The sequence below is a fragment of the Rutilus rutilus genome (genome assembly GCF_951802725.1).
Source record: "Rutilus rutilus genome assembly, chromosome: 7".
Classification (NCBI taxonomy): Eukaryota; Metazoa; Chordata; class Actinopteri; order Cypriniformes; family Leuciscidae; genus Rutilus; species Rutilus rutilus.
The window spans coordinates 29836903-29849035 of record NC_140221.1 but is presented as its reverse complement, the minus strand read 5'-3'; the positions used below and the strand labels follow the sequence as shown (position 1 = coordinate 29849035).

The 12133-nt window shown below is 36.8% G+C and overlaps 1 protein-coding gene across 5 annotated transcripts in view; it reads left to right on the top strand.

The window, feature by feature from the left end:
* The window catches only part of camkk1a (calcium/calmodulin-dependent protein kinase kinase 1, alpha a), a 92216-nt gene that overhangs the window by 63016 nt on the left and 17067 nt on the right, over positions 1-12133 (top strand). For all 5 annotated transcript variants that reach the window (XM_084414512.1, XM_084414515.1, XM_084414514.1 and 2 more), the window contains exons 9-14: positions 887-908; positions 5623-5711; positions 8070-8269; positions 9019-9072; positions 9261-9334; positions 9921-10008. In XM_084414512.1, the coding sequence (XP_084270638.1) occupies positions 887-908; positions 5623-5711; positions 8070-8269; positions 9019-9072; positions 9261-9334; positions 9921-10008 (527 nt within the window). The remainder of the gene's footprint in view (positions 1-886; positions 909-5622; positions 5712-8069; positions 8270-9018; positions 9073-9260; positions 9335-9920; positions 10009-12133) is intronic.

Below are 12133 nucleotides of genomic sequence, written 5' to 3'. Positions count from 1 at the left end.
AAGGATCATGTGACGCTGAAGACTGGAGTAATGACTGCTGAAAATTAAGCTTTGACATCACAGGCATAAATTACATTTTAAATTATATTAAAATAGAAATCATTTTAAATTGGAATCATATTTCACCCTATGACTGTTGTACTGTATTTTTGGTCCAATAAATGCTACCTTAGTGAGCATAAGAGACTTCTTTCAAAAATATAAAAAGCATCATACCGAACCGACACTTGTGAATGGTATTGTATTAGTATTCCAATCATCAAAATTAACCCCATATTTACACATAATGCATACTTAACTCTTTCTTTTCTAGGTGTGTTCATTGGTTGTAGTATTAAGCTGTTTGCTCTCATTGCTAGTCATCTCATCGCTTCACTGCATTGTCACATCAATGTCGCTCATATCGTCTCGCATCACCAACTCTCATTGAAAATGAATGGCGTTTTGTCACTGCAAAATATTTGCCAGTATGAACCCCCTGAAGTCTACCATTATAAACTTTACTTTTTCATGAAAAGTAGACTGTTTCAAATAGTTCAAACTGTGCTGCCTGTCTTCCTAATTGGCTGACGTGAGATTCTGCAGAATAAGTGTCTCATACATAAGACTGTGTGACACATTTAGTTGTCTCCTCTGACTCATACTGTAAGAATGAAAATAAGGTGTTTGTGCTGATGGACTGCTACAAACTTCCACTGAGCAACGCTGCGAATAAAAGCACATACCATACTGTGGCATATATGTGGAAAAAAGTCTGGTCATATAAGGCTATGACATGCTATATGAGGACTGTGAACATTACATTTCATAAAGTGCACTGAATAATGGATTTTCACTCTCACTTTGCTTTAATGACTCCCTTTCTCCTGTTGTGATCTCTCTGCAGTGTTTGAACTGATGCAGAAGGGGTGAGTATTCTGTGTGTCCACTTTCACCACATTATCTTCCATGCTCTGTCCTTCCATTAATCACTCCATTCCTCCTTCATCAACTGCCCTGTCTTGCATATCTATTATCACTTACAGTAGATCTGACTCAGTTTCCCCTGTTTTCCTCCCTTGTTCCAAAGGGATTAATTAAATGCTTACAGTATGTTATCACTTTCTCACTCAGACTCTTATTCGTGTCTTTTTCTAGATCAGTTCTTATGTTTTTTGTCATTGAATAGACTTTTTTCTCTATACATATTAAAAAATTGCATTGTTACTTGTAGTGTTTATTTATTCTGTTGCTTTCTCTGTGTTTCTAAATCCATAAAAAGCTAATTTAAAGGGTAGCAGTCTTCCAGTTTATTATAAGACCTTTTTTATATATATATATAAAAAGGTATATATATATATATATATATAACACTGTATAATATATATATACAGTGCTATGCATAAGTGAATACACCCATGCTAAAGTTGACTAAAAAGAGGAATAAAAAATCATATTTTGGAAATTGAACTTAAAAAATTAGGAAAAATCCAACCTTTAAGGACACCAATTTTCTTTGTGAATGAATAATGTATCGTAAATAAATAAATGTTCTTCCTTAAAATACATGGTGCATAAGTGAGTACACCCCTATGTTAAATTCCCATAGAGGCAGGCAGATTTTTATTTTTAAGTATTTTTTTTTTTTTTTTTTAGGATACTATGCATCCTGATAAAGTTCCCTTGGCCTTTGGAATTAAAATAGCCCCACATCATCACATAGCATTCACCATACCAAGAGATTGGCATGGTTTTATTTCAGTTAGCCTAAAAGCTAGTTTGATTTGCATTGAGAGATGATCTTATGGAAAGTACCCCATGCCAATCTCTAGGTATGGTGAAGGCTATGTGATGATGTGGGGCTATTTTAATTCCAAATACTTAAAAATAAAAATCTGCCTGCCTCTATGGGAATTTAACATAGAGGTGTACTCACTTATGCACCATGTATTTTAAGGAAGAACATTTATTTATTTACGATACATTATTCATTCACAAAGAAAATTGGTGTCCTTAAAGGTTGGATTTTTCCTAATTTTTTTAAATTAAGGCATTAAGTTCAATTTCCAAAATATGATTTTTTTATTCCTCTTTCTAGTCAACTTTAGCATGGGTGTATTCACTTATGCATTGCACTGTGTGTATGTATATATATATATATATATATATATATATATATATATATATATATAAAAATAAGATAATAATAATAATAATCATTATTATTATTATTATTATTATTAATAATAATAATAATAATAATCATTATTATTATTATTATTATTATTATTATTTTATTTTTTTTATTATTTTTTTATGTGACATTTTACTTCGGTTGAATATGAGTTTTTGCCAGGTGGCCTGGCTTTGTTTTGGAGAAAAATGTGTTGTTCAGTATCCCTGGTGTTTGTGGGTTTATGCCTTGGAAAGAGCAGATTAAAACTTACTTTGCATAATTACAGAATGGTCTATTTTCACTAGACCTGGCTGAATATATTTGGCCTTTCTGCTCAATCGTGATTCACTGCCTGTGGGTAATGAATGAAATGGCCTTTTGAGGACCCTGTTTTGTGCTAAGTGGTTTGTGTGATTGGTTTTTATGTAAATCTCACTGTCACAGTTCGTTTTGAAGGATTCCATCCACTCTGTGTTCACAGTCATGTAGTCTCACAGCATCTTCTGTTCTCTCACTGATGTCTCTTACTTGTCCAGTGTGGCCTTGTTGTAATGTCTTGCTAACTTACACTGTGTGCTAACTTTTTTTTGGTTCAAAATGAACAAAATTTTAATAATGAGTTAATACCTCATCAATCCTTCTTCAAAAACATGTTTTTGTCTTGGTATTCACTATGGTATAAGCCTGTTATAAATGTTTATATTTTAGACCTGACGGGATGGTTTTCATAGGAAATCGCATACATGCCTCACTCGCCGCGTGTGTCTCGTTATATCCGTAAATACAGAAAAGTTTATCCGGCTACTTAGGTTAGTTGTCACAACGAGCGAGAAAGGTTAAAGCTAAAGCTCGAACCTCCGGGCAGTCACCAGCTTGAAAAAAATTGCGAACAGAGAAGAGTCTGCTGGCAAAAATAGAACGCGACAGAAAAACATTTTCCATTCTGAGATGTACTGTACTGTTGTTTTGGATTCTTCTGATTTAAATAGGTCACTAAGTTTATGTTGTCTAGCTGACAACAGTCTAGCTTTGTCAAAACAACAAAAATAAGTTATAATATTCTTAAAAACACCATAATATATTATATATATAGCAGATATACATACACTCACCTAAAGGATTATTAGGAACACCTGTTCAATTTCTCATTAATGCAATTATCTAATCAACCAATCACATGGCAGTTGCTTCAATGCATTTAGGGGTGTGGTCCTGGTCAAGACAATCTCCTGAACTCCAAACTGAATGTCAGAATGGGAAAGAAAGGTGATTTAAGCAATTTTGAGCATGGCATGGTTGTTGGTGGCAGACGGGCCGGTCTGAGTATTTCACAATCTGCTCAGTTATATCCCACGTATATCCCATTTTAAAACAACTTCATTGGCTGCCAGTGTCTTATAGGATCCAATTTAAAATTTTGGTTCTAGCATTCAGAGCCCTGCATGGTCAGGCTCCTTTCTACCTCAGCGATCTGATTCAGCCGTATACCCCTGCACGGGCTCTGAGGTCTGTGAATCAAACTCTGCTGAAGGCTCCACGCACTTGTTTTCGGACTAGAGGTGATCGATCCTTCCAGGCTGTTGCTCCTAGGCTATGGAATGGTCTTCCGCTCTCTTTACGCTCTATTGACTCTGTGGATACTTTTAAAAGTAATCTTAAGACTTATTTATTTATTCAAGCTTTTAATTAGCTACTTTTTGGGCTGTTATGATTTCGGTGTTGTTTTCATTGCATGTTATTTCTGATTTAAACTGTGTTGTGAAGCACTTTGTGGCCCTTGTCTGTGAAAGGTGCTATATAAATAAAGATTACTTACTTACTTACTTACAGTTACTGGGATTTTCACGCACAACCATTTCTAGGGTTTACAAAGAATGGTGTGAAAAGGGAAAAACATCCAGTATGCGGCAGTCCTGTGGGCGAAAATGCCTTGTTGATGCTAGAGGTCAGAGGAGAATGGGCCGACTGATTCAAGCTGATAGAAGAGCAACTTTGACTGAAATAACCACTCGTTACAACCGAGGTATGCAGCAAAGCATTTGTGAAGCCACAACACGCACAACCTTGAGGCGGATGGGCTACAACAGCAGAAGACCCCACCGGGTACCACTCATCTCCACTACAAATAGGAAAAAGAGGCTACAATTTGCACGAGCTCACCAAAATTGGACAGTTGAAGACTGGAAAAATGTTGCCTGGTCTGATGAGTCTCGATTTCTGTTGAGACATTCAGATGGTAGAGTCAGAATTTGGCGTAAACAGAATGAGAACATGGATCCATCATGCCTTGTTACCACTGTGCAGGCTGGTGGTGGTGGTGTAATGGTGTGGGGGATGTTTTCTTGGCACACTTTAGGCCCCTTAGTGCCAATTGGGCATCGTTTAAATGCCACGGCCTACCTGAGCATTGTTTCTGACCATGTCCATCCCTTTATGACCACCATGTACCCATCCTCTGATGGCTACTTCCAGCAGGATAATGCACCATGTCACAAAGCTCGAATCATTTCAAATTGGTTTCTTGAACATGACAATGAGTTCACTGTACTAAAATGGCCCCCACAGTCACCAGATCTCAACCCAATAGAGCATCTTTGGGATGTGGTGGAACGGGAGCTTCGTGCCCTGGATGTGCATCCCACAAATCTCCATCAACTGCAAGATGCTATCCTATCAATATGGGCCAACATTTCTAAAGAATGCTTTCAGCACCTTGTTTAATCAATGCCACGTAGAATTAAGGCAGTTCTGAAGGCGAAAGGGGGTCAAACACAGTATTAGTATGGTGTTCCTAATAATCCTTTAGGTGAGTGTATATCAGAAATAAATATCAGAAATATTGATATTTCTAATTGACAAATAAACACAGTTACCTGTTTATTTAATTTATGTTTCAAAAATAGTTAATTAATAAATGGGTAAATCATCATGAATGTAACATTTAATTTGCAGTTTTAAAAAGCAAAATTGCTTTTCTTTTTCCAGATTCCTTTTCTTTATAATTTAATTGTTTTAATTTATTATTTCCAGCTATTAATGTTTGTAAAGAACAACGTAATGAACATTTGTATTGAAAACGTAATTATTATTAAATATTTTAAATTCAATGTTTTATACAAGGAATTTTTTTTTCCTGCTGCATATAAAAATAGATTGCTAAAAATAAAATCGATCATATTTTTATGGTTGGGTCACTGAGCATTTTTGCAAGGTAAGTAAAAAATCTGAACTACATCAAAATATTTGTTATTAATCAAGCTGGTTTCATGCTGAAATCGCATCAAGAGGATGTTTCAGACACTTTATTGTATCAAAATGATTTTGTGACTTAGACTAAATGTTTGAGGTTATTTCTCTACCTATCATTTCATTCACAATTTCCCTTCATGAATCTTTGCTTGCTGTTACTCTCTTTTATTTGTACCTTATCAGTTAACTTACAATAAAGTGTCTCCATTGGTCACCAGCCCTGTGATGGAGGTTCCCAGCGACAGTCCCTTCAGTGAGGACCAGGCCCGCCACTACTTCAGAGACATTGTTCTGGGCATCGAGTACTGTGAGTCATTTCCTTTATTTTTAAAAGCCTTTTTCAAGTTGCTGGGTCGACCTCACTGTGTTCCATCCTCAGTTTATAAGGAGACCACCTTGACATGGTTTTAGTAATAGAGCATCTGAAGTTAAATAAATCCCAGGAGAGAAGAGCGAATCAAACTCCTACAGATGAGTGGCTGACATTAATCATTTCTCGAGTAAAAATAAAGACCCAAGAGAGCTCTGTCTCAAGGAACATCTCTATGTTTGTTGTTCTAACTCATCATGGCATCCTGTTAGGCTAATGAAGTGAGCGAATGTGGCAGTGCGCTCGTGTATGTGTGCGTGGGGGAGGTCATCGTTTCTTGATTAAAACAAGTCGGTGCTATTTCTTAAGGCTGTTCTGATCTCTCATCTGTCAAAAGAAGAAACATGAGATTTTATTTTGGAACATAAAGATTACATAATGATAAAGTTACATAAAATGGGTGAAGAAAAAGTTAAGCTCAATCAACAGTATGTGGCATAATGTTGATTACCACATAAACTAGTTTCCAAAAGCAAAAATCTGGGTTACAGTGAGGCACTTACAAAGGAGCAAAATGTAAGCAATATGTGTGTTATCATGGCTTTTGTGTAAAAAAACTAAATCGCTTACTAAACTTTTCAGTGTAAAGTTATAACACAATGTCATAAACCCTGAAACGACTGTAAAATTGAAACAGCTGTACACCTTAAATAATACAAATAAGTTTTAACAGAAGTGTTAATGTAAGCGCTTTTACTTCACATTTCTGCTTTTAAATCCTTCAAAAATGGTCCCTATTCACTTCTATTGTAAGTGTGTCATTGTAACCTAGATGTTTGCTTTTTAAAAGAAAACACGGGACGAGTCAAAATCATTAGTTAATCGACAGTATATGCTGATTGAGCTTAAATTGTATTGAGCCTTTAAATAAGATGGCAGCACAAAAAAGGAGAATGAGCTAAGCTGAGTAGGTTGCCAAGTGTCTGTTCTGCTCGAGTGGAAACTCGGCTTTCATCAATTCATTTGAATCCTGTGGCAACCGTCTGGATGGCAACAGACCATTTGCATGATTCGCTACAAATCAGTCCATGTTCACAATGAACTCCTTTGTGTGTCTTATAATGTGTGGACTGCAATCAGAGTATGTGTCCATATCCTGTTTATTTCATTAGCACTATGCTAGTTACCTTAGGGAGCCGTGTCAATATAATTAATAATAGTTATCTAAAAAATCTGTGTGGGGGGGTTTTATGATATGTAAACTGCTTGAGAGACAATTAACATAAGCTGTGGCGTACTCTATGTGTTACATTCACCTTGCTTTGCTGACTTTGATCAAATTATTATATGCGGTAACCTGCTAATGCTTTGAACACATCTCTTTGGTCCTTAATGGATTTTCTTTTTTCATTACCATGCTTGTCATCTGAAGACATCTTAGACATGGCTCTTGTTGTCGCGTATAACCAGTAATGACACATGACTGAAAGATGATAAGTGGTGGGCAGGTTATCTTTGATTGACCACTTGAGAGAGACAAGAAGGTGTCTCTTAACCAATCAAATTCAGCTTCAGTGTGCACAGGGTGTCCTTCTTGAACCTTTCTGCTGTTCCTTAGTTAAGCTGAGACCTCCTGCGGTCAGACACACTTGATGTTGTACCTCCTCTTTACTTATTACCATATGCTCAACCTAGTAGCTTTATTAAACTTGTTTCGAGTTAAAAAAAAAAAAAACTGACATTTTGGTCAAAATTAAGTAACTTGTACAGTATAAGTATGAATTAGTATTACATGGTATGTTAATGTTTCATTTTGTTCTGATCACAATTAGGCATGGATGGATTAGTCTTGAATTTTAAATACTTTTTGATGTTGCATTGAGAAGATCAATCCTCATATAATATTATTATTATTATTATAATAATAATATATAAAGTGTTTTTGTTTAATGATCATTTGCAGGACTATAAAATGTATTATTATGACTTTTAAATATAATGTTAAATGGATAAAATAATTTGATCCTCATAACTTTACATTTTAATTATCGGTTTTAGTGATATTGACCTTGATAGCATGTGGTGTCACCCATCTCTAGTAATAATAATAAGAATATTTTTTTATACTTGTATTATAAAAAATTAAGTATTTACTATATTACTATATAGTACTATAGTTACTATATTATTTCTAAGTTTTGAGGACCAATGCGTTACATTTGTTTTGTGGAGTCTAATACAATTCTGAGATTTTAAGCTAATCTTTTGGAATGACTCCTTCATCTTGTTATTCTTTTAGATGATATACTCGAAATATCATATTCCTTCTCTGATATTCTTTCTCTTTTTGCTCAGTGCACTTTCAGAAGATCGTTCACAGGGATATCAAACCATCTAATTTATTACTTGGAGATGACGGCCATGTCAAAATCGCTGATTTTGGGGTCAGTAACCAGTTCGAAGGTAACGATGCCTGTCTCTCCAGCACTGCTGGTACTCCTGCATTCATGGCCCCAGAGACACTGTCAGACAACCGCCAGAGCTTTAGTGGAAAGGTAATGCGTGTCTGTGGTGATTTTGCTGGTATGTGTTGTGATAGGCCAATCAGACCTTAGGCTGAAAAATTAGGCTCAATAGAATTTTTTTCTAATTCTCCCATAAATGTGTCAAAGAGCTACACTACTGTTCAACAGATTTTTTTTAAAGAAGTTTCTTTTTTTTTTCATTTTTTTTTTTCATATACAGTATTTCAAAATGTTATTTATTCCTGTAATGGCAATGCTGAATTTTCCACATCATTACTCCAGCCTTCAGTATCACATGATCTTTTAGAAGTCATTTTAATGATGCTGATTTAATGCTTAAGAAACATTTTTTTTATTAGCATCCATGTTGAAAACAGTATGCCTCTTAATATTTTTGTGGAAACCATTTTTTTTCAGGTTGTTTTGATGAATAGAAAGTTCAGAAGAACAGCATTTATTTGAAATAGTTTTTTTTTTTTTGTACCTTTAGAAATGTCTTTACTGTCACTTTTGATCAATTTAATGCATCTTTGAGCAATAAAATGATTTTATCGTTTTCTTTAAAAAAAAATCGAACAGACCCTTATTAAGTACACATTAGTCCATTCTTTAAGATATTTTGTTTTGCATTCCTAGGAAGAAAGTCATAGAGCTTTGGCACAACATGATAGTAAATAAATGACAACAGAATTTAAATTTTGAATGAACTCTCCCTTCAAGAAATGACATTTATCTCAATAGCTCCTGCATCGATATAACAAAAGTTGTGTCTTGTTCAGGCTCTGGATGTGTGGGCTATGGGAGTGACTCTCTACTGTTTAGTGTATGGGAAGGTGAGTCGGCTCATATACTGATATAATCAGAATGATAGCAGTAATTCTTCACTGAGGAATTATCTATCAGTAAGATCAATAGACGGGCCAGTGTGCTACTGCAGTGACGTTTGTGTGATTGATGATTTTGATCACTCATCCGTCTAACCTTCCCTCCCTCTCCTCTATTTTTCTTCCTTGTCCTCCAGTGCCCATTTATTGATGAGTACATTCTGGCACTTCACAATAAGATCAAGTGTAAGCCGGTGGAGTTCCCCGAGACGTAAGTCGCCCCTCGCTGTGTGTGACGCATCTGTCGTCCCACAGAAACAGAGAAAGGAAATGTCAGAGATGTTTGAGTGTATGACAGTGTGAGATGAATGCTATTTTGAGGCGTGTTGGTTTATGTATGATATTTGTGTATGCTCATGCAGGTCTATAATATGTTGATGAAGTCTGTTGTCTGTGTGTGGAAGGCCAGAAGCCATCCAAATGCATGTCATCTGGTGTATGTGTTTGGACTAATCGTCAGCAAATAAAAGCGCGTCTCTCTCACACACGCATGGTCCCTGATGTCATGCTGCAGTGTTCTCACTGGCGAAACTAACTGCAAAATATCACAATGTCATCACTGTGAATCAAAAACAGTGTACATGACAAGGGGCTTCACTCACTTTTTGGCTTTCTTTTCTTAGCGTAAACTTCACAAATGTTTTAAATTAATTTCAAATGTTTAATTCTATGCTTACAACAAGCCAAAATTAAGGGAATGAGGAAAAATAATTTGAGAGATTCAACCTAATTCAAAAGGATCCCTTTAAAAGGTTTGTGTTTTCAGCTGTTTTCTCTGTGTTTCTGTAATATCTCAGGCCAGCTATCAGCGAAGGGCTGAAGGACCTGGTCACACGAATGCTGGACAAAAACCCAGACGCCAGGATCACTGTTCCTGAGATCAAAGTAAGTATACAGTGCATATGATGGAAAGGAGCACTTCTTAGTTTGAAAGTGTAGAGTAAACCCTTCCACCTTCATCTTCACCACTCTGTATTGCAAGATATTGAGTTATTGTTCACTGAGGAGTGCATCTATTTACACTGAAATGAATGTGCATATTTGACCTTTTTGGCTGGGCTAGTATTATTAATCAATGCTATCCTTCAGAAATCACCTACATTTTCCTTCCTGCATATCAGCGAGAGAGTGCGACATCACTTAATGTTGAAATTATAGTCAGTTTCTCAAAAAGAAATGTATCATTAGTCTTCACTCACAGTAGCTCCAGTGTTTCTATCAAAGACCATTCCTGAGCCACATACAGGGATAGTGTTAATATGACACAATATCTCTGATAGCTTCTGCACCATCTAGCAGACTTGCTGTTTGGACAGAAACACATCAGCTAATCCCAATGGAGAAGGATTTTGGTTCAGTTCTGGAAACTTCCATCTGCTGTCTCAGTGTGACAGTGAGTGTGAATAATTAGCACACACACACACACTCGCCCATCAGAGACTCCTGCCTGCATGTCATTACCCAGAAAATGTTCCATTAAAGCAGCGATCCCCAGAGCACACTTTAATCTGAGCTTCTCGGCCTACATTCACTCAATAGCTCTACTCTCATACCCTTCAGGCTAACTTTGTTATTAGGACAAATATTTTATTTCTTTAATTATTTTCTGATTGGATGAATGGTTAGATGGATGGATAGATGAAAGGATTGATGGATGAATAAAGAAATTAAAGATAGTAGGTTAGATGGATGGACCAAGGAGTGGAGGGACGTACTGATGGATGGATTGATAAATGTAAGTATAGATGATGGCTTGATGGATGAAACACTATATAGAGGGATGGATTGATGGATGGATTGATGAATAGATGGATATATGACAGCTGGATGGATGGACGAATGGATGGATGTATGGACTGATCTACAGACATGGATGGATGCATGGATAAATGGATGGACAGACCGATTGATGAATGGATAGATACATGATGGCTGGATGGATGGATGGATGGACTGATCTACAGACATGGATGGATGAATGGAAGGATAAATTATGGATGGATGGATGGATGGATGGATGGATGGATGGAATATTAGATGGATGGACCGATGGATGGATGGATGGATGGACAGACTGATGGATTGATGAATAGATGGATATATGATGGATGGATGGACGAATGTATGGATGTATGGACTGATCTTCAGACATGGATGGATGGATGGATGGATGGATGGATGCATGGATGGATGGATGGACAGACCGATGGACTGATTAATAGATGGATATATGATGGCTGGATGTATGGACTGATCTATAGACATAGATAGATGGATGAATGGAAGGATAAATGATGGATGGTTGCATTGAAGGATGGAAGGATGAATGGATGGATGGATGGACAGATGGATAGATGCATTGATGGATCTACAGACATATAATTGGTAGGGTAGATCAATGGATGAATTGTTGTGATGGATGGTTGCATTGAAGGATGGATGGATGGATGGATGGATGGATGGATGGATGGATGGATGGATGGATGGATGGATGGACGGACGGATGGACGGACGGACGGATGGACGGACGGATGGATGGATAGATAGAATATTAGATGGATGGATGGATGGATGATGGATAGATGCATTGATGGATCTACAGACATATAATTGGTAGGGTAGATCAATGGATGGATGGACGGACGGATGGATGGATATAATATTAGATGGATGGACGGATGGATGGATGGATGGATGGAAGGACAGATGGATAGATGCATTGATGGATCTACAGACATATAATTGGTAGGGTAGATCAATGGATGAATTGTCGTGATGGATGGATGGAGGGAAGGAAGGAAAGATGATGGATGGGTGGGTAGACGGATGAATAAATGAAATGATAGGTTAAATGGCCAGATGGATGGATGGATGGACGGAATGCAGGGATATAGCTAGAGGATTCGGGGCCCCCTGAAAAAAATATTGATGTGGGACCCCACCACCCTCCACCAATATCATATACTATACAATAGATGAGCATGGAGGCCCACATGTAACAGAAGATGGT